The sequence below is a fragment of the Falco cherrug genome, chromosome 6, assembly GCF_023634085.1.
Source record: "Falco cherrug isolate bFalChe1 chromosome 6, bFalChe1.pri, whole genome shotgun sequence".
In the NCBI taxonomy this organism is placed as follows: Eukaryota; Metazoa; Chordata; class Aves; order Falconiformes; family Falconidae; genus Falco; species Falco cherrug.
The window spans coordinates 66287290-66310944 of record NC_073702.1 but is presented as its reverse complement, the minus strand read 5'-3'; the positions used below and the strand labels follow the sequence as shown (position 1 = coordinate 66310944).

Sequence of the window (23655 nt, the reverse complement as noted above, 5' to 3'; positions counted from 1 at the left end):
TTCTTGCAACTTTGAACCTTTACAAGAATGGTCTGCTTTGTTTTTAGCTTTGTTTTTAATTTGTCACTTTTTATCTAAATAGTTTTATTCACTAAAAATATGGTAAAAGTAGGATTAGAGGATAAATATTTATATTAGATACAACAGAAACATTTCAGTGTTTATTCAAGAGATTTCCATTATCTCACAGGCCAGAACTTTCTGAAATGAGTCTGGGCTGGGGGACACAACACGAGCCATTATCATTTATTATGGTAATAAAACTGTGGGGTTTTTTATGATGTAGGGGTTTTGGAGCACCAGTGTAGAATGAATTTGAGGGGAAAAACCAATTAGTCTTGCTGCAAACGAAGTAGGCTTCTGTTTTTCGAAATTATTACTCAAATTTGAACAATGACTTTGATCTTCAACTTGGTGAAAGCATGGCCTTGTATGTTGAGGTATTTTGAGATCCGCTGAATTGAAGTTCAAGGCTGTAAGAGTTTGCATAGACATTTCAGATCTCTAGCTTTTCAAAATAATACCAACTGGGACATGTTAAGAGTTGTTGAGTTGCTGTACTAATGACTTGAAATAAGCTCAATTATAAGTGAGATCATGTTTGAAAAGAGGTATGAACAATAGTAAACACAATTCAAGACCTTGAAAATGTCTTCAGCTACAACAGCAACCAAAAAGGAGGCTTGAAAGTGTGGGAGAAAGAGGCAGTTTTGTTAGTGTTTAAAACTAAAATAAAACCTGCTGTTTGGAGACTTGTCGCTTTAATGTTGCATATTTTAATTAACCATCGAAGTATTGACGTGCATTTTCAGTTAGGTTTTTCAATTCAGAGTGTAAATATTCCCAGGAAATTAGTTACTTGATTCTGGTGTCTGAGGTAGGGAGCATGGTAGAAGGTGGGGAGATTTTGTAAGATATTTAAGAAAGAATAGGGAGTTGTCAGAATGAAGGAGATGTTTTGACCAATGTAATTCCTTAGATGAAGTAGGATATTGGTTGACTCAAATGAGGTTTAAACAAAATAGAAAAATCTGATGTGATAGAATGAAAACAAGGCGTGCAGTTTTGAAACAGAAATGTGTAAAATATTTTGATAGTAGAGGATAGAATTCTGTAAATTTGGGAACACTAATGTGTGTGTTGTCTTGTGAAATTGTAAATATTTTAGCATATGAGTGATTTTCAGAGAAAAGTCTGTAAGTCAACAGATCTGTAAAAGGAAGAAGGGCTCCTGCTGTAGCATGTCCTGATGATAATGAAACTTGGTGAAGCACTTTTTGCTTTCTTAAGTTACTGCAATAAATGTTATGGGTCTTAAGAAACTTGGAGGACTCAAGGGTTTTGACATGTTTGTGGTGATGCCCTAATTTAAAAGGATGTGGTGAGCATTCAGAACATACATGTAAGGACTTCAAAGTTCTCCCCTTCAAACTCAGGTTTTATGCATCACTTAATATCTTTGGCTTTGTACATTTTAAATATTAGCTTTAATATCCTTAAATCTGACCATTGTTGCAAAAGCAAATTTATTGTCAACCAATTGAACGTTATTGTATTGAGGCCCTAAAATATACCTCAGGATAGTGTGGAAGTGAGGAGCAAGGAGAAACTCATTCATTTAGATTGTCATCTTACATCTCCTACTGTTTTCCCTTCCCTCCCTGAAATAAACAAGACTACACTTATTTTAGGGTAACTGCAGGATCTTCTCCATTAGATCTCCCCCTTTCTTTTTCTTTTGGAGTCTGTGTTTCAATAGAACCAAAATCAGTCTTCTGCATTCTTTGCCCCCACGTACCACTGACTGTCTTGAATGCTTGCTGTGCTCCAAGTTGAACCAATAGTGTTGATAGGAAATTAGCAGAAATCTTAGTGGAAATTGCTCTTTTTCTTACACAACTTCCAGGCTTCAGTAGATGCAGGATAAAAAAAAATAAAAAAATTTAAAAAATCCATTTAATGGTCATGCAGAATAGTTTGAGACTGGTAGGATGTCTGAGTTTCAGTATTAAAAGTCTACTGATTAAGTTTACCTTTTGAAATATATTAAAAAAGCCAACAACCCTAAAATATAAAAATAAATTCTTAGTGTTATACAGTACCTGACAGGATTGAGGAGGTGAGTATCCTGAAGGTGTCTGTAGAGTAATTTCTGGCAGAAGCATATGTAAAATATTTCCTGCAGATTTCTTCAATTGCTCAAAGAGGATAAAGAGTTTTTGTGGCATTGGATTTGTTTCTAGAAGTGATCAGCTTCAGCAAATATGTTTAGATCTGCCACAGTATCCATCCATATTTTTTTTTAGCAATTAGATATTACTAATCAAAAATTGTTGTCTTCACAAAAAAAAAAAATCCATTTTTTAAATCAGTGGGAAGTTGATTTAGACTTTTATGGAGCCCAAGCCATTATGTTTGTTTCTTTCAGCCAAAAAACCCTTTTCCTGTATATGTGTTTTCTAGAAATGATAAGTACTGAAGTGAGAATAAAATATACCTAAAATTACGAACTTCAAAATGGTTAAATGTAATTAATAAACACTTTACAATTAAAAATATGGTATAAAAATATAGGCATTACTACTTCTTCTGGTTGTATAACCTTTACAAAGACAGGTAAAGTAGTACTCTAAACATTGATTTGTTTTTCTAGCTTTGTGTCATTCCTTGTGAAACTGCTGCATTAATATAGCCTTTTTGTGTAACAAATTTTATGTGATAGTCTTTTATCTTGTTAAAATGACTTGTTGATCTCAAATTAAAAATAAATTCTTATATCTTTGTCATTTAGGTTTTTTTCCATTTCTCCTTTCTTCACTGTGTGACTTTAAGCATCAGTAGTTTTAATGAGTGCAAGCTCTTAAAAAGTACACACTGAAAAATATTCGTCAATTAAATTGTCTTGCAGTGCTTTCAAAGCACTAGCAAATAGTTGCAGCCTTGTCTATTAATGGAATGGTTTCAGAACATCTGAAACCCTGGTCAGCCACAGACTGATGATACAAATTTTTTTATTATCCTATTAATACAGCTCTAAATTAAATCTATAAGTGGGTCTTACATAAGAGCTGTGCTTGCATATTTTCTGAATAAACTGGTACTATAGATCTGAGACATTATCTTTCTACCTTTTGGTTATATATTTTCTTTCATATTTAATTAGTGTTATGCTACTGACTCCCCTATTTCTTTAACATGGCGCTGTATTTTGAAAAGTGCTTTAGATTCAAGTTGTTTAGCAATTACCCAGCTCCAAATGAGACCACAGGCTTGCAATTTTAATTTTCCTGTTTTGGCTCAGCTCATAGAACTCTGAAAGTGGAGCACTTTAAAATAATGAAATTTTCTGCGGTGTTTTTGTGGATGTCCGTTCAGTTTCATGGATTTGATGAGAATTTTGTTAAGATTTCTAGTTTTTTAGAAACTGTTTTTAGGATTATACTTGGAAGTGGCTATGCACAATACTGGAAGGAGGAGGACTGTTTTGAATTGAAAGTCTTGATGTTGTTGCAAGTTTTTCCATAAAAATACATTATTTGAATAAAATAGAATAAACCATCAGGTCTCATAACATATATGTCCTGAATAATATTGAGAGATTAAAAATTCTTAAGCAGTATTAATTCAAGATAATAATTTTCTTAAGTGAGTTATGTTTAATGGAAGGCATACTTTGAAGGTAACCTATTTTATGTGTGTATACACACACATTCATGAGTATATAGATACATACTTTTACTGTGACCCCATTGATTTTAATCATGTTTAAACCAGAGGTGATTCTGCGTTTTAGATTCAGAGTGGAGAGAACGGGGTCCTACAGTGCTCACTGGCTTTGCAATACTGATTTTTCTAAATCCCAATGGTTTATATCTTAAGCAAAGCTGCTTTAATAGGTATGTAGTACATGTATCTATGAACACTACAATAGTGCTTAATTTTATATCCTTTTTCTAGGAATGTTTGTTCAAATGGTTTAATGAGGACAAGGATTTGTTTTGATGATGATGGATTAGGAAGTGTTGAATCATTTTGTATGTTTTCTGGTAAAAAGGCATGTGTTGTAGGACTGGGGATGGGGCTCTCTTCACAATGATCTAAAAAATACCCCAAAACCCAAACCCTGCATGTGTGCTAGCTACCTACAGTGACACAGTTGCCTTCTGATAGCTGTTATCTAATGATTAGACTCAGTGATCTTAAAGGTCTTTTCCAACATAGACGACTCTATGATGCTAGATGTTTGGCCTCTTTTATAGAATTTACACAAGTACAGTATTAAGATTGCTTAGCAATTCTTAGCTAATGATTTAATCAAGGTTACACTTTGCTAGCTAGTGCTACTTTGGTGGTTAAGTGTAGTCAGTTTTTTACTTTACCACAACAATGTGCTTGCTCATATTTCACCCTATATTTGTATTTATTCTTTTTCTCTTGATTTGCAGCTCTTTGCAAAAAATAAACCCCCAAAGGGTCTTTATGTCTATGGAGATGTTGGTAAGTTTCAGTTTCATCAGTTCAAATGAAATTTTCTCTAAATGTATGTTTATTCAAATTCTGAAGTGGCTAAAAGCTTTATGCTTATGTAGCATTATTGCTGTAATGGATTTTCCAGGATTAGTTTTCTTCCTGGTTATGATGTTACTTAATACAATTACCCTCTGAATTCTGAAAGCTGTTGAATTGGAATACATTACCATGTGTAGCTTCCCCCCCCCCCCCCCCCCCAATGTTACCCACTCACTAATATCTAAGAATACAATTTAAGAATTTGGGAAGTAATTGAGGGGGCCACAGAGAGAATTTATTTATATATTCTAATTGCAGCAATGCAGCATGAAAACATACTCACTTGTCAAAAGGAAATATCAAGGATGTTCTGTGGATACATGGGGAGCTCTTTGTGCAACCTTTGAGCCATCTCTGTATGGATCAAAATTTAAAACCAGAAAAATAGAAGTGCAGTTGCTCCAAGATTTTGAACAGAAAATATAACTATTCTTCACAACCAGTCTAGTCTTGTATTTGTTCTGTGGAAGAGTATAGTTTCATTAGTTCAAAGCTAATGAACAGTCATTATTGTAATCTGTACATACTATTCTTAAATTAATTACCTCTTGGCTGGGGTTTTTTTGTTTGTTTTTTATTTGAAGGCACAGGAAAGACAATGGTGATGGACATCTTCTATTCTCACTTGGAAGTAGAAAGGAAAAAGAGAGTCCATTTTCATGGTTTCATGTTAGATGTACACCAGAGTAAGTGCAGACACAGGTATTTACAAGAACTTTATGAAATATAGTATCTGTAAAAAAAGTCTGTCTCATTCTTATGTTAGTGTAACTATATGTAAATATTCAAGGAGAAAAGTAAAAAAAAAAAGATAAGTTAAAGGATTTTAGCATTGTCTGTCATACCAGAGTGGATACAGAGTAGATATTAATTGTATATTATTTCTCAAGTATCTCTTCTCAGAGATTCTGTATACCTGCTTGTATAGAAAACTTGGGTGTATATTTAGGATTAAATCCTTAACTAAACGTTTTCCAGTTACCAGTTAGCTTTCATGCAAGTCTGAAGGTGGCAATTGCTAAAATTGAAATGGTAAAGGTTAAATGCAGCCTGCATTTTGAGTAAGTGATAACTAGATCGGGTGTAAACGCCAAGGAGAATGAGAACTGTTCTGGTTTGCAAACTTAGTAATGCTATCAGTAATTTAGAGGAAAAAATAATAGAAGGAAGTTCATCCTAAGTTTCAGAAAACATTCTGACAGGGTGAATAAGGCACTTTGCTTTGAGAGAGGTACTGTTTTATATATTTAAAAATTTTGTTCTGTTTCTAAATTCTTTGACCTTAAACAACTATGAAATGGTTAAATAATGCTGTAATTTACAAGTATTGTGACAGCTGCATTTTTCTGGGGAAGCTTTCACTGGTGTAAACAACTTTGCCACTTTTAGTGCCCACTTTCCTATCATCATTGGGTCACTGTTGAGGTTTTCTGTTTCCATTTCTTGTCATTTGTGCTTAATCTTATCAAAGGTAGCTTCTTACTGCAGGATCTTTGTTTTCCAAAGGTTTGTTTATAGGCATATGGAATACAATCCATAAGACAGTAAAGTATGGATGTAGTAATACTACTTTGTGCCAGTATCATCATTTTAACCTATTAAAATAGAACTGTGTTGCCATGTCTGAGTTCTTTTAACTGAATGCATTCTAAATAAACCTTTAGAGAATGCAGTGTATAGAGATGTGCAATAGATTTGTAAACACTATAAGGGTTTTTCATACTCAGAAGATTGAGACAGAAAATGCCAAATTACAAAGTGAAACTGAAACTAAGGTCATCAATTGGAGCTGGATAAACTGTAATTTCTATCAGGTTTTAAAAGGTAAAGTATAGCATTCAAGAGTTCTTTGATTTTTGTTTTACATGTTTCTGAACCAGAAAATACAAACCACAGGATCTGTGAGTTTTTAATAAATTGCCTGGATGTGGTTGAAAACTGTTTTTCTCTCTTGAAATTGGACTAAATTTGAAGCTTTTTTATTTTTACTGAACCAGGTTACCTTTTATTTAGTAGCTAAATAATTTTATTTTCCTTGTCTTTTAAAAAGAAATAAGAAATATTTGTTCTTTTCTGTTTTATCAACTGAGGAATACATCGCCTTAAGCAGAGCTTGCCAAAAAGAAAGGCAGGATTTATGGCCAAATCCTATGACCCAATTGCACCAGTAGCAGAGGAAATAAGCGAAGAGGCTGCTCTCTTATGTTTTGATGAATTTCAGGTAAGAAGTCATAAAATTACTTTTGAGCTTAAAATATGACACTTGTTACTGCTTTGTATTTGTACAGATATTGAATATAGTATTTGAATCACTGGCTAGTAGTGAACTGTAGAAGTTATTTCACAGTTTTGAAGATGGTGGGTTTTGTTGTGTGGTTGGGTTTTTTTGCAGGAGGTAAGGTGCAAGTTGGTGGTGTAAGTAGTCCCCTTACAGTGCTGTCGTTTACCAGTCTAGTAACTGGTCATACAAGTGGTTATTAGTGTTTGGCCAAGAGGCTCATGAGTACTTCAGAGCAGGGACCATCGTTCTATACTGACTCTGTACAGTGCCCAGGAGAGTAGCCACTTGACACTTGCTTGGCATGCCTGGTCTTTGCAGTGGTTTGTATAATGCAACAAAATCATCTCAGTGTGATGAAGGATGTGTAATAACATGTCAAATTCAACCTAAATTCCTTCCTAGAGTTATTTGAGTCTTTGGCATGGTAGTGCCCGATTATATCAATGTAACTAACATTTTAAGAAACTTTTATTGAATTAAATGTGGAAGTGAAAAATAAACTCATAAAATTATCTTTGCCCAAGCTAACTTGGCTGTTTTATTTGTTTTATACAGCTTGTGAATTTTGTTTTAAGGGCATGTCACAAATCTAAGTGTAAAATTGCTTTATAAAAATTGTTAGGAGAGGCTAGAGGTATTTGGCATCTTTAAATAGCTGAGGTTTTTTTAATTCTGAGAGAAAAGGCAGAGCAAGATAAGCACAGATCTGTGTTAGTTCTCAAATCGCCAATAGTAGAAGAATCATCTATTAACTGTAAATTATCTGTTATGCTCTTAAAGTAAATACATTACTGATATGGGTAGAGCAATTTATATCTCCTGGCTATTATTTTACAAGCCTGTGCACCTGAGAAAATAACCGGTTTATGATCAGCTCCCATGAAGGGGATTTTTATAGCTGTAAATTAGTAGGCATTGTTGTTTTAAGTTACTCTTGCATTTTTCAACAAGGGGTAGTCCTTTGATCGATGGTTTCAGAATGCCCAGGGTCATACAATTGCTTCTGTTTGATCATTTAAATTGTGCTTTATCTAGTGAATATGAATGCTGGGCTTCCAAAATTTGCAGTATAAAATCTAAATGCGGAGACAGTTTGTATTTACATTATGAAGAAATGGGAAGGTTCGGAGAGGGCAGGAAGGAGTGTTAACTGTCATGACATCAAGTGCTCAAATGGTAGAAAGAGGCATCTTTGCTCTACCATGTATTAGTGTAAATACCTGTTTTTTTGTATAAATGCCCACTGGTTCCTGGTGTTTCTGTGTTTCCAGGCTGTCTGTCATGTTTCCACATTTTAAGGGGAGAGACTGGGGTATTTTTTGTTTCCAAATTGATTGCCTGCTCCCCCTGCTGACTTGCTGGAGGTACATCAGTCTCTTCAGCTGTAAAAATGGCCTGGTTTTGTCAGTGGGTCACAGCTGGTAAAGTAATAGAAGAACTATACTTTAAAATGTGTATCTAAGACTTTGTATTCTTATGTGAATTTTTAAAATCTACTTGTTCTGTGTGTACTGATGTTCTAAATTCACATATTTCTGAACAGCTGGATTTCTTGATTGATTTTTCTGTAGCATAGAATGCTACACAGGCTTTGTCTACTGAAGAGTAGTCCCAGCTTTCTGAAATTTTGCAGAAGGCGCTGAATTTGGGATAAGAAACCTGCTTAAACAGTCATAAAGTAGTGATTGCAAGAGCAGCTCTCACATAGTGACACAATTAACGTTGATAATAAGGAGCCATGTCTCATTCAGGATGTTTGCAGCTCATTTTGCCGGTGGACATAATGGCTAGATTTCACTTCAGTCTGATTCAGTCATATTTAAAGAAGTGCTAGATTAAAATGAAGCTGGGAAGAGCCAAAGGCCCAGAACATGCACTGCTCTGATTTGCAGGCAAAGCTATGGTCTGTTTTGACAGATGGAAAGTCAAGTTAATACTTTGGCAAAATAATTATGTGTGGAGAAAACATCAGAAAACTACTGAGATTTGCTTTGAACAGTTCAGGTTGCTTTCAAATACCTGTTGGAAAAAAAGAGAATAAGCTGGAACGATTTATTTATATATCTTAAGAGCAGACACATGGACAAGTGATATTGTAACAGGGACAGCAAAAAGTGTTGTTAATGCTCATATTTCAGAGGAAACCAAATGCAGAACTTCAAAAGACAAAAGCATTGCTGAAGTTGCACATTCCTCTTTGACAGTGGGCTAAAGCAAGACAGAAGTACTCTGAAGTGATTCTTGCAAAGCCTAGAGAACTGTCAAACAAGCGGAGAGTTGTCTGATGTTGGTACTTTTAAAAGTAATTTTGTGTGTTCCAAAATATTGTATTAAAAAAAATTACTGTCTTAAATGTTTCGTTTTGCAAATACTATGTAATAGCCAGGACCTTAGTGATGGCACTAAGCTTTCTGAGTTTGTCCATTCTGAAGCAGGTTTTTCTCAGCATTTGCCTGAGCCACAGGCTCTCAGGTTATTAAAGCACTGCTAATTCTTACTCACATTTGTCATACAGTTTACAGGAAATATTGAAGTATTTTTTAAAAAATCATGAACGCCCTAAGCCATTCTAAAAATTTGTCCTTATTTTGAAGAAAACCCCTAGAATGAAGCCATTTGTAATTATAATTTTGATGTTTCAGAACACAGAGGTAGGCCAATAAAAAGAGACTAGTTACTGTTTAGTGATCAAATAACTACACACAGGTAATTAGAAGCTCTAATTTTGGCGTGTGACTGTAACCTATGTTAGTTAGTATTGATAATGAAAACGGAATCCCTACGTCTTGGTAAGCTGAGTGATCGTACAGTGTTAGTCTTTATATACCATCGGTACCACTTGGACTTAAACCAAACTACAGTTTAGGGAGTTTTTACTAACCTGCATGCTATTAAAAGCCTCTAATAAAAATTAGACTCTTATTTTTGTGCTAATACTAATTGCTGATAATACATGCTTATGTTTGTCATTCATTATGTGGAACTGTACCAATCAGTGGCTGACTGAGTCTCAGGCACTTACACATGTAAATTAACTATTAGTCTAGTGTTTTTTTTCTTGTTTTTTTTCTTTTTTCCCTTTTTTAAAAAAAATGTGAGTCATAATGGAAAGCAGCACTAGGTCATAAAAATCTTTTCTCTTAAATGCTAATGAAATTTCTCCATTCTCTCCATTAGCAGGCTCTCCTTATTGGTAATTTGTAGCTTTTGCTTTTGTTCCCTGTTGAAATGAATGCTGGATACAGTAAAAAACATGAGAAATGACAATGCTTCAGTACTGTCTTCTACCTGCTTTACATTTTTTTCTGTCTTTCTCAAGCTGCATTAAATAAAAAGAACATATTTACATCCTAGTTTTCAAAATGGTTCTTGCTTTTTGGCAGAACTTTTGAGAGTTATTTTTTCTGTAATAGAGTTGAAAACTTCAGAATTCCACATCAAATAACACTTTAATTAATAAGAGAATGTTATTAATTGTTTTCTTTTATGTAAGCATTAATGTTCCTTCCCTCCCTGTTTTCTGAAGGTAGCATGCTTTAGAGTGTTTTTAAACAAAAATAGTTGTAACAGAATGATTTATATAATACATTTCTAAAACTTGGCTATTAGGTTTTCTGATACAAGAAATTCAATTACCCCTAAAATGCACGTATATACTGATCCCTTGTGTCTCTTGTTTTTTAGTATTCAGAACAAATAAATTATTAATAGGTGTGTGCATAAGCAGATACATTAGACATGTAGTACAATAGTGCATTACTACATGCTTTTTGGATCATTGGATCTTAGCGATTAGAGATGTACAGATCTGAGGGGTGTGTTACTGATTGTGTAAAAGTTTGTTTTTCAAAAAGGAAAATAAAAAATCCATGTTAATGTGTTCCATAGAACTGATTAGAAGAAATCTTTAGAAGAAGGAAACTGGCGTTTACATTTGGCTCCTTACGAATATTACAGCTTCTAGTCTAGCTGTCAGAAATGTAATAAGTCTTTTACTGTCTGTAGTGTAGAATGAAAGTTTTTTGCTGCTGAGAAAGGTCATTTAGAAATGGGGGAATGATGGGGGTTGGTGTGGTGGTGGACTAGCAAAAATTATAGCGGTTAAAGTCTTTCTGTAGATGTATTACTATTGTGACATAAACATCTAAACTGGTGAAAGCACAGTAGTCTATCAGTCTGTTTGTATAACTCAGCATGCCACCACTTTTTTATTTCCTCAGAATGGGGGTTGGTTTTGGTAAGTCAAAATGCAACAAGTGTATATAATAATAAAAGGGAATGTAGGAGAAACAAGTGCAACGGTAACAAAGATGGTTTACTTAAAAGATGGTTGGTCTCAGCTGGTGAAGTCCTGTAAAATACAAATTGCTGTTGTAACAATGGGCTTTTTCCAGAAAAATTTATTGCATTTTTTTCATTTGTACAGAGTGGTTGCTGTTTCCTTTTATTTCTTGGTACTGTAAAGCAAGTTTGTTAAGCTAAACTTGGATATTTAAAGAAATTTTACTTTATGGCTTATTTTTTTTCAGTCCTTTCCCAGTACCACTTCTCCCAAACATTTTTTATTTTTTACTCGTGTTTTGTGCCTGAAGGTTAGAAGAGGCTGACTGTGCTGGAAGTGACTGCGTGCCTTTTGATTATTCATGGACAGTAATAGAAGGCACTTAAAAAGAACAATGAAATTGCTTATTTTTGTGATGGGCCATCTGTTGAATTGTTTTTTGCAACAATCACACAATAGTATCTATGTCATATCATTCTATTTTCAACAGCAGCTGATTATGTATAGTTGGCTACTTGTCTTTATTTCTGAAGTCCCATGACCGTTTAAATTCACCTCTGCAAACCTTTGCCTCGAAGGTAATAGAAATGTAAAACAGCCGGTGTGTATTTTCTTTCTGTCTTCTGTTTTTTTCATGTTGTTTCTAATTCATTAGGCCTCTTAAATGTTTAGGTCTGTTTTCTGTGTCTCCCACCTGTAGTTTTATAATAGAAGTTAACATGGAATCATTTAGCAATTGGTAAAGAAATGGTGGAGTTCCACAATAAAGAGTGGGCAAGTTGTGAAAGACTGTGGTACATTCACTGCTTATTAATTATCCCTTTTATTTTTTGCTTACCAAGGAATAATTAGAATCTTTCTCCATGGCTTTCACTAACAAGCATTTTTCCTAGCTACAAAGCCACTTGCAGATCTATTGCAGCAGAAGCTGAAAGCAAGATAAAACAAATACGTTGTCTTCTACAGGTCACTGACATTGCTGATGCCATGATTCTGAAGCAGCTTTTTGAAAATCTGTTCCAAAATGGGGTTGTCGTTGTGGCAACATCTAACAGGCCACCAGAAGGTAAAAACAAACATGCTACTAGTGTTATCCAAATACAGTGAATCTCAGTATCTTACGAAATTATCATATTAAAATCATACAGTATTTAATGCTAATAAACTCTCTAGTCTTCAGTAATCTGAGATACTCCAATTCATCCCCTGGTTTTTTTGGTGTTCTTAAGGAAGAAAGGTTTTTCACTGTCTGGCTCCTCCCTTCTTCCAAACTCAAGGTGTTCCTCCCCCCACCTCCCTCCAAATCCTTCTGTGTTTTCTGATCTTCTCTGCTCTGTCCAAACCAGTGACAGGATATCTGGGGACGGGGTGTTGAGTAAGGGTGAAATAGTGCCTCTGTTTTGGATGTGTTCCAGGATAGGTGAAGATCAGATTCTGCAAAAGAGGGGAGATCGAGAGTACATTCCTTCTCAGTTTCTAACTTGTAAACTTTCAAACTTGATCCACCGCCTTGAAGGAGAACCCTTATCAAAATACCATTCTCACAGCCTGGTTGGAGGTTACTCGTTAGGAATTACTTCGATGGAGAGTTGTTTCCATTTCTAATAATATTTTTAGATAGAGTATGACTTGCTAGGGAGATCCTTCTACAAAGTCCCCAAACCTGTATGAGTTTTAACCAAGCAGTAATTGTAATTTTCTGTAGGGGAGAGAAATGTTTGTTATAGTGTAACATTAGCAGTTAGCATAATGCATAATTTCTGTGCAACTTTAATGACACTTCAGATAGATTAATTTCAAAGTTTTGCAAAAAATACTGGTTACACTATTAGTTGTAACTAGTAGGGGTTTTTTTCTACCCAAATTAATTGAGTAAAAGAGAATCACTAAAGATTTACAATGCACTTTATCTTAAAAAAAGAGAGAGAGGATGTTTTAAATGTTTTCACTAGAGGAGGAAATAATTTCCCATTTGCTTGAGCAAACAAGGTGAAATCATAACTGCTGTAGCTGCGTTAACTACAGATAAACTGGATGCTGGTACCTTACTCAGCTGGGAGCCACCCTTGTGATTTTTGAAGCATTACTCTTTAAAGTTCAGGATAATTTTTTTTATCATAACTTGGGGATTGTATCCTGCATATTTGAGATGTCAATTTGTGACCATTATTGCTGTATGGGGTTTTTTCATACATATTAAGTCACTGTGTCAACCTAAAAGACATCCACTTGTACTAGCTACCCAACAGAGAATGCCAAGTACAGCGTCTCCAAAACTGAGCTGTGTTGCAGTCCAGATGTTGATCAGCGCCTGTTTCTTTGTCCCTTCTCACTACTCCTGCATGCTCACGGTGTGTGCCTGAAATGCTCCTGCAGGAAAGAGAGTTGGGTTAGTGTGGTATGCTGCATCAAGGTTTAAGATTGAATTGAGAGTTTAGTTTCCTGTGGATGCAAAGGGGAAAAGTGGCTTTTTGGTTAGAGAGCAGATGTGCCCAGCTGCTGCCCATTAAGTGATATGCTTAACCATGTTAAACTGCCCCAGTTAATGTGGGGAAATATGGAGGTGCAGTGTTTGAAGAATCCTGACTTCCATTTCTCCACCAAAATTACTTTTTATTTTTCTCATCCTCACAAATGCAGACATAATACAAAACTTACAGCCTTACTAACTAGGAGGGCTAACAGAAGTAGCTGTCTTATAGTATTGTTATGTGTTCACTGATTTTTGCGAGTAAATATGCAGTTGATGGCTGTTGTAACTAATGTGTTGCTATTATGAGTTAAAAAGTTACGAATGAGAATGATACATGGCTTGGTACAATTTTGCTAGTAATTAGAGTGTGGAATCACCTTCACTGGTAATTTCCCTAAATGTTTCTGTGTATATATGTAATTTTGTGAAAACCATTTTATAGGTGTCCTGTTGGTTTCTCATGCATCTGGTATCTTCTGTCCACTATGAGGTGTTGGTAGAGCATAAATGCTTTAGCCTAGTTGTAGCCTTTAAGCACTGAGGGGAATATAGGTGATATTAATAACCTGGCACGGTCTTTGTGGGAAATATTGGTGACATCTCCAGCAGGTGTCTGTATTCTCTTACTTATTTCTTCTGTCAGGCGTAGGTGCTGTACTGCCTTTTTATAAGGCATCCTAATATTAACGAAACAGATCAGCCCATCATACAGTTTCAGTGATAATGTTTTCAAAGAACAAGTCATTCTGTTACAAATATGTTGGGCAGTGGGATAGTTTCCAGAGAAGAGAAGTTTATGCTGGTAAAATATAAAGATGAATAAGGTATAAAATGCTGCTTTGCAGTTTGTTTTTACTGATTTGTATTTTCTTTGAGTGCAGATCTGTGTTTTGTACATAACATCCTATTGTTTTTTTAATTCAGTTGTATTTTTAGCAACTTTGCATAAGTTTATATATTAATTTTTTTTTTTTTTTTTTTTGGCCTTAGGGATGACCCTTTTCCTTGCTTTGGAAAAGGGAGTGTACCTGGTAGAATTGCTAGAAGATAGTGTACCATAGTACACAGAATGAGAGTAATACTAACTTCAATAAACTCAAATAGTGTATTTTCATTTTACGTTGGGTTTTGCACTCTGCCAAATACTTGGCACGTAGCAGATGTGTGGTTTTGGCCTTATAATTGTACCGATGTATACCCAGCATTACAAATCCTTTTCTAGATCCTTACTTTAAAACAGACGCTGATCTTACTTCTTCTAAAATCAGTTATATGTCATTAGGGCATATATATGCCCTAATGAAAAGGCATATGCCTTTTTCACACTTTCTCAGGATATTCCTTTCTTCCTTAAAAATGTATTGAATTTTCATACAGCAAAAGAAGAGAAATCAGTTTCATATCTTCTTTTCTGCCTTTTGTTCCTCCTCTCTCTAGCAACACCAAGTTTTATTTGCTAGACTAAAAGACAAGCTGACATTGTTATTAAGACTAAGTAGAAAAATGGTACTGATTTCCTTTCTTTCAGATCTCTATAAAAATGGTCTTCAGAGAGCTAATTTTGTACCATTCATTGCTGTGCTGAAGGTAAGGAGAGTCACTTGTTAAATGCTTTTCAATTTCACCTGCTGTATTAATAAATTAGAGATCTGTACAGGATTGCTTTGATACTAGTTTCCAAATGAGATGTGTATGTTTTAACTGTTTGGAGCAAAAATAATTGAAGGTAAGACAAAAAGGAACTCTTTCTCTCTAGAATTAATGTGTCTTGAAAGCTGGACATTTTTAGTATGACAAAAAGTTACCTTTTTGACTAAGGTAGCAGAATTTGTTTGTTTGGGTAAGACTTTCTCACTGTTGTGTATATACATGGTGTAACATATTATTCCTCTAACAGTGTACTGTGGTGGACTTGTGGGGTTATTACATTTATTATACTGAAAAAAAATGTGGTGTTCTTTGGTGTAAGGAAATTGTGTTTACTATGTACCCCTCGGTTACCTTGTTTCTGAGTCTTTTTTGTGTGTAAATGGTTTTCTGACCGAGTGTTTGTGAGGCGTCATGTAGTGTTCAAAAATCAGCAGTTCTGAAGCAAACTTCCTGGAGTCTGCATGTTGTAATGTGGTGAAGTAGCAGGCTGTGAACTTTAATTGTTTTGTTTAGGTTAGGTTAAAAAATGGAGCATCCCTTCTTGATTTGAATAATATAATCAGTGCTTATTTTGCTATTAAAAAGAACATATGCTGAACTCACACTTTTAAGTTCTGGGCAAGTAGAGATATTTTTCATTCACAAGCTATGATTGTGTTGTTACATTGTTGAGGGCTAGCATACAGGTCCTGTGTCCTGCTCTGCCTGGATTGACATGACACATAAAATGGAAATAGCAGCACTTACCTACCTCACAAAAATCTTGCTAGCATGAATATATAAATAATGTTAACTCTATCAATACCTCAGATAAAAGAAAGGTAAGGTAGGGTTTAGGGTAGGTTTGGCTTAGTGGGAAGAAACTTGGAATTGCTGAATAGATACATTGGTTGGATGTTTCCGTTAAAGTGGTCAGCAGTAAAGCATTTGACAGTGCCTTGGGTTTTCAGTGGGGCATTTTGGAATCATGAGATTGCTTAATTCCCTAAGCACCTTTGAAATTCCCATCTAATGTTGACATCTGAGCAATTACCATGTTTCAAAGTTAATATGCCATTGACATGAATGTGGCACTCCTATATATAAAGTCAGGGAGGTTATTAGTAAAAGCAGCTCTTACCTGGATGGCTTTAGAAAAATAAGAAACATGAAAATAGATGAAAAAACACTTCCGCTTCAGGTTCTTGAAGAGGGTTTATTCTGCAGCTGACTGCATTGGATACAGGATAGGGTCCTGATCATAGAGCACTTTCAAGAGCAGTAGTAGTTTCGTATGTATTTGTTTTCTGTAATACATAAACAGTGGCAGACCTTTCTTTTCTATGTATCTTTCCTAGTTGACTCAGTTTTCTTCCTTGATAGATATAGGGCTCTTCCATTTCACCGATGATCAGACTTAAAGAATATGTATAACGTGTGCCTGTTTGTAGTTCCCGTCTTTCTCTTTTTGACTAACTGAAGAAAAAAAGTGAAATGTAGCCTATGCATATGGAATGCCTCATCAAGACTGGGAAAATAATCTGAATTTTCAGAAGGAACCTTGTGGATAGAATGCCGAGAGAAAACCTAAAGGTAGATTGCTTTAGAGCTGTGACAGACGGTGGAGTAGTGTGAAAAGAAACAAGTAGCACAGCCCAGACTAGAGGTAGAACAACATTACCATAATAATGAATGAAGGGAGAAAAAAGGTTTCGCTCAACAAACACTCTATTCAGAAAGGCCTTTCTAAAATTCTGGATTACGTGTCATCGTTTTTTCCCTACATCTTCGTGTTTTAACACTGCTCTAATATTTCTGTCTTTAATGTCACTTTAATAAATATTACCAATATAACATGATTCTTTCCCCAAAACATAATGCCTGAAAGGTGGGTCAGAGGAAGCTTATAAAAAAATGCTTCTCTGACCTTAGTTGGAAAATACAATGGTAATGGCAAGGTATTAAAAATAATAATTTAAAAATTTCCAAATCTACATTTTGAATTCAACACATCAGAAGTAGGCATTAAGAACCCACACTGGAATGTATTTTAAAGTAAGATTTTAACAAGTGGTCCTTAGATTACAAAGGCGTGGATAGAACTGGGTTGATACTCTGGCTATGGTGGTTTGAGAAATGCAGATTTAGGCTTCACCAATTCATGTATAATCTGTATCATGGCATTGGTGTTAACGGGTGGAGTAGCTTCTGCCTTGGCTGTTTATAATTCAATGCGTGACTTTATGAAATGTAAAGATGATATCTTCCAGGAGTTTGAGTGGAAATATAAAGGAAAAATAGTACATTGGATGCTTGCAAATATTTGATTTGCTGTCTTTTCTGCTTTACCTCACTCCAAGCCATGTGTGTCTGTGGTAGTGTCAGTTTCATCTAACCTGTTCCTTGGCAGTGGCTTTGACAACTGTCTTAGTTTCCTCTGGGCTCAGAGCCTCCTGCAGGGCTTTTGTGTGGTGTTTAGTGAAGTTGGGTTGGTTTCATTTATTTGTTTCAGAAATTAATTTTATGATCATAAATCATAAAATAAGGCTTTAGCACTAAAAGTAGTTCAGCACAGGAGCTTCAAATTCTTTTAAATGTTCTTGGGAAGGTGGAATGACTAGAAAGTATTGACAGTACATTTCTGTGGAAAGGTGCTTCGCTTGAAATGGATTTCAGGCTGTTTCCATTCTTCATAAATGGAACACATAGCTCCTAGATACCCTGATAACTGTTACACAAAAATCCTTCCATGTCTTCAGATGATCAAAAGAAATAGTTTCTTTCCTAGATCTAGAGTTATCCATGTTCATCCTTGATTTTGTTGTTTTTATGTTCTTCAGACTATATAATTACAGTATCTGTATTTGGGTTCCTATTTCTTATAAAGAGAACTACAAACCAGTTTATGTGGAATAAGCAAAAAGGTGCAACAGTGCTCTAGGAAAGATACAGTTATCTTGTGAAGTTTGTCCATATTGTCTTTCTAGGTGGTAGATTACTGAGGACAAGTGATTGCTGAATGTCTGCAGTGGGAGGTGCGATTGGTAAGTTCCACTTTTAGGGCCACATAAAAGCTCCATGTCCTACAGCTGGTGGCCATGTAAAAGCTCCAGGTCTGTGTAGTTGAGCAGCAGTAAGACTTATTGGCAGCTTTTCCTGCCCTGTGTGTGTCCCCTGCCCAATTCCCGGTGTTCTGATCTTTTGAGATCTAATTTTTCAGTGATTCTTTAATCCTGTAACTTAAAGGGGTAGTTTTCATAAACAAGGAAAACCTCTCAGTTGCTCACTTCATTATTTTGGCTAAAATTATTTGCAGGACAATATTCTTTATGGAAGGGCTTAGTTTCTGCCGCAGATAAGAGTGCTTCTCAGTCTGTGAAATTTTACACAGACAGAGCTTTACAGAGATAAGAAGTGTTAGGAAGGAAGGTCTTCTAATTCTATAATTGCAATTAGATTCAGTCCCTTCTGATTGAGCTTTTAATCTTGCAGCATCTCTTACCGAGAATTTTAAAGTGCATGGAACTCCTAAGTGATTTTTTTATTATTATTATTACAAAGGCAGTTCTTGAAAAGAAAAACATTAATTGCTCACAGTTAATTTGTTTAACTGTTTAGATCAGAAATACTCTAAAAATTGTTAGTCTAAACCAATAAGAAATACAAAAAAATTCTAAACATTTTAAAAAATTGGTTTACAAGTAAAGCTATGTATCTTAGAATCATAGAATCGACTAGGTTGCAAAAGACCTTTAACATCATTGAGGCCAACTGTTAACCTAGCGCTGCCAAATCCACCATGAAACCATGTCGCTAAGCACCACATATACATGTCATTTAAATACCTCCAGGGATGGTGACTCAGCAGCTTCCCTGGGCAGCCTGTTCCAATGCTCAACAACCCTTTCAGTGAAGAAATTTTTCCTAATATCCAATCTAAACCTCCCCTGGTGCAGCTTGAGGCTGTTTCCTCTTCTCCTGTCGCTTGTTGCATGGGAGAAGAGACCTACACCCAGCTCACTACAGCCTCCTTTCAGGCAGTTGTATAGAGTGCTAAGATCCCCCTGAGCCTCCTTTTCTCCCGGCTAAACAACCCCAGTTCCCTCAGCTGCTCCTCCATAAGACTTTCTCTCTAGACCCTTCCCCAGCCCCGTTGCCCGTCTCTGGACACGCTCCAGCACCTCCACGTCCCTCTTGCAGGGAGGGGCCCAAAACTGAACACAGGATTCGAGGTGCAGCCTCACCAGTGCCCAGTACAGGGGGACAGTCACTGCCCCAGTCCTGCTGGCCACGCTATCTCAGATACAAGCCGGGATGCTGGTGGCCTCCTTGGCCACCTGGGCACACTGCTGGCTCACGTTCAGCTGGCTGCTGACCAGCACCCCCAGGCCCTTTCCAACCACCCTTCCCCCAGCCTGTAGCGCTGCGTGGGGCTGGTGTGACCCAAGGGCAGGACCCGGCACTGAGCCTGGTTGAACCTCATGCAACTGGCCTGGGCCCATCGGTCCAGCGGGCCCAGCTCCCTCTGCAGAGCCTTCCTGCCCTCAGCAGATCAACACTTCTGCCCATCCCACTTATCTTTAACAACCTGATGTAAGATCTGAAGTGAAACTCTTCAAAAAGAGAGAGAGCACATTTTAATTTACTGGTTTAGCAGCCTTTTTTTTCTTCTTAATTTTTATTTTTTAATATTAATTTTAATTTTTGCAGACATTTAATGAATACATTTATATCAGCCCTTGACTCTTCTGGAGTCCGAATTCTAATTCAGTGACTAGTTGAATGCTTCATTCTCTGGACAATCAGGAAGGAAAGCTCCTCAAATAGTTTGTTATGTGGGGTCTCTGATGTAAATGAGCAGTTCTGGAGCTTCCAAAGGTTTCCTGGAACCATTGCATGAAGTTTTAAAATGTCAAGCAGAGTTGAAATACCAAATATGAAAATTCTGCATTTTGTCAGGTTTTCTTCATGCAGTAGACCTGCACTGCACTAGGTCAGGAAGTTTTAGGGCCTTTCATAGCCTGAATATACCTTTAAAAGGTACAGTTTTAAAATACAATGCTTGGCTTTGGCTACCTGTTTTTTGTTTTAACTAAAGAGAAAGAATCAACCAGAAACTTTTTTTCCAGTAGGACAGGAAATTGCTGTAAGCTTCCTATAGTGAATCTTTTTTTTTTTTTCCTTCTGCTATTAGGGACCAAATAATTACTTATTTTAAAACTATTTAATTAAAATTACTTTTAACAGTAAGCATTGTACACTCCTCTTAAATAGAAAGCAATGTATTATTGTACGCTGTATTGTTCATTGTGTTTCTTGGAATTGGTTAATAATTATTTATTGACGTTGTTGCCTACTCTGATTTTTGTTAAAATACATGCTTTCTTACAAAGAAAGACATGGAAAAATTTAGACGTATTCTCATTTTTCAGTAGCTGTAGTTCGAATATGTGAAAAATACTTGTTTAAAACATTTAGAGCTGTCTGTAAAGGAAATTGTGGGAGTTAGTTTTGTACAAAGGCATTGGTAGATATAAAATGTCTTTGATGGTGCACTCAGCTTTTGTCCAACCACCTGTGTGAGAAATGCAGGGATTTGTTGATTGGCAGATCTGCTGCTTTCCCCCCCTGCCAAAAAAAAGTCATCTCCTTGATGAAATTGATTTGTCAGTTTGTTCCAGTCTAATGGTGTGATAGCCCAGCAGCTTTCAGTATGTTGAATAGTTAAAACCTGCTTTTGAGGTCAGTGTCAGCCACTCTGACCCCTGTGAACTGTCACCTGAGTCAGAATTGCAGGGATTAGGCCTTTGATATTGTGATGGCTTTGCCTATCAATTGACTTTTTCATTACTGAAGATGTTGGGCCTTTTGTTTCCCTTCTTAGTATGTAACCAAGCAAACTCCTAAGTAGAAGGAGCATTTGTTCATGCTCTGTCTCTCTGCAAGTAATAGAAGTACTCATCTTTTGTGAAGTGTACCTAATTAAACACAGAAAACATTAAAAATAGAAAATATAGCATGATTGCAAGTATTTTTGTGCTGAACATCAGTATAGTTTCTGGGTAATTTTAGTTAGACAAATTTGTAAGACTGTCAACTAACAAAAATTTTGTATATAGAAAGCAAGGTGTCAGATTGGAAGTTACCAGCCCTTTCTGCATTCAGCCTTCTAAGCCTGTATGTGAGTTTAAATTTCAACACAAGGGTTATTTGAATTCTGTAGTTCAGAGCAGTTAACTGTTACCAATATTTCATAATGTACCTACTGTATTAGCAGGTTCGTTAGGTATTAAGCTGTTCCATTTGTTTACTTTCTACATCTATCTTGCACACACACACTTGTGTAAACATAAACTCCTAGGTGGTTTATTTAGATGCAAATCTAAACTTTATCTTAGGATAAAGTAGTTGCTACTGTAGCTCAGTGTCAGGCTCCCTGCCTTCTCACTTCCTTTAATTGTTAAGATTTCCTGAGATCTTGCTTGGCTTGTTTACTCCTTGGTTAAAATGGGTAAATCAAAGCATATCATAGATATGGAATAGTTGATTCCTGTTGTATCGGGGTAAATTAGTCTAATTACACGTGGCAGTTTTATTTGCTTGTGATGTAATGTGAAATGAGGTCCTGTCTCCCCCCCCCCCCCCCCCCCCCCCAAAGCCCAAGCCAATTAATAAAGCTTTTAAACTCTTTGTCACAGGCCACCGTGGAGGTCTGCAGAGAAGAACTTTAATCCAATAAACATTTCATTTAGATCATGAAAAGAAAGCATGAGGAGAAGCTCCTACAAGAGAGGGTGTTACCAGCAATTCTAGCCATGAAGAGATGTGAGGAATTTGCCAAATTAACCAAAAGGCCTTCATATTTAACACATAAATGTGTCAAAACTAATAATAGAATAATTTAATTTGAGTTGAACCTTATATTGTTAAAATTCTAAGAAGCCACAACTGTTTTCTTCAAAGACTTTACTGTTGAGTTGGATGGACAGGGCAAGGGGAGGTTGTGAGAAACCCAGATAGCAAATAACACTGGCTGAAGCTGGTGGAAAGAAGAAAAAAAAAAAAGGAATAGATAATTAGGTGTAATTAGCGTGTATGAATTGTTGTCTCCCTGCCCTTGGCTTGAATAAATTTCGGAGAAAAAAAACCCCTAGTGGTGAAAACGCTTTGATGTAAGAAGAGTCATTGTGGTTTGGCAGCATAAAGGCAGTGTTTTATACTTCTTACATAATGGTTGTGATACAGAAAGAGTGAATGGACCCTGCACCCCCCAGCCTGCTTTACAGCAAGGACTTTTGGATTCCCTTGAAACAAAATGCATCAGAAGTTTTCAGTTGTTGGTAATGAGGTAGTGGACCTCATCAGAGCAAAGCGTAAGCCATCTTTAGCCTTTGTTTAGAACTTAATCGCATTTTTTTTTTTATTCTGGGAAATCCAGTTTCGTAAATCAATACTACTTTTTTTTTTTCTTTCCTTTTTTTTTTCCCCTGCCTGCCAACAGTTCTGGCAGGAGCAAAGGCTAATACTGGGGAAAGAAATACAAATCAAATGTTAAAAAGAAAAAGAACAGCAAAAAAGAAATCTAGGCAAATAACTTCATCCAGGGTATAATTCCAATGAAGTACATGTATTTGGAGTGAATTTGACCCTTCACTTATGAAGCATCATGTTATAAATTCGGAGTGAATTCTTGGCATTTATTTTTCATGGAACACCAGAGCTGGTTTATTAGGAGATTGAAAATTACAGTAATTGTTGGTTCTTTAGCAAAACTGAATGTTATACAGGGGTTTGTGGATTGTTCCTTTTGTTTTGGGGTTTGGGTTTATTTTTTAATATATTTATACTTATTCTGCAAGGAAGATTTTTTTCCTAAGTGATGTGAAATGCGGAGAGCTGTTCAGTGTAACTCTTACTGCATGGAAGTTTACTCTGCCATTCTTCTGCTCCCTGACTGGAAAAAGGAGAAGCTACTTGTCTCCTACCCAGCACAGCCACATCTGTACCTCCTGAATTCTTTTCACTTTTGTCTGACTCTTTGAAATACTATTCACAGAACAGTACATTTTAAGAGTCTCTGTCTTTATTCGTGCACCATTATTTTACAAGTTAATTGTCTATTTTACTTCTTCTTAGGGGGTAGCTGATTTGTAGCTAGATGTTAAAATAAGTTATTGAAAAGTTGTACAATAGGTTGTATGTTCCTTGTGGTAGCAAGAATAGTGGGGTTTCTTGGTTATTAAAGTTTTGAAGGCTGTAATGTAAACTTGTGCAACTTTCATTGAATGAGTTTCACCTCTAAATATATCTCTGCTAAGCTCTTCAGTTTAAAGTTTGAATGTTCTTGTCACAAGTGTAAGAAAAAGTTTCATTTTAAAAATCATATTTGGATGTGTTTCAGTTCCCAGGTCTTTGTGCTCT

General features: G+C 36.0%; 1 protein-coding gene across 2 annotated transcripts in view; it reads left to right on the top strand.

Annotated features, from left to right (window-relative positions):
* Positions 1-23655, top strand: part of AFG1L (AFG1 like ATPase) — a 72445-nt gene that overhangs the window by 13123 nt on the left and 35667 nt on the right. For both annotated transcript variants that reach the window (XM_055713772.1, XM_055713771.1), the window contains exons 3-7: positions 4446-4497; positions 5154-5255; positions 6660-6790; positions 12099-12198; positions 15134-15192. In XM_055713772.1, coding sequence (XP_055569747.1) covers positions 4446-4497; positions 5154-5255; positions 6660-6790; positions 12099-12198; positions 15134-15192 — 444 coding nt within the window. The remainder of the gene's footprint in view (positions 1-4445; positions 4498-5153; positions 5256-6659; positions 6791-12098; positions 12199-15133; positions 15193-23655) is intronic.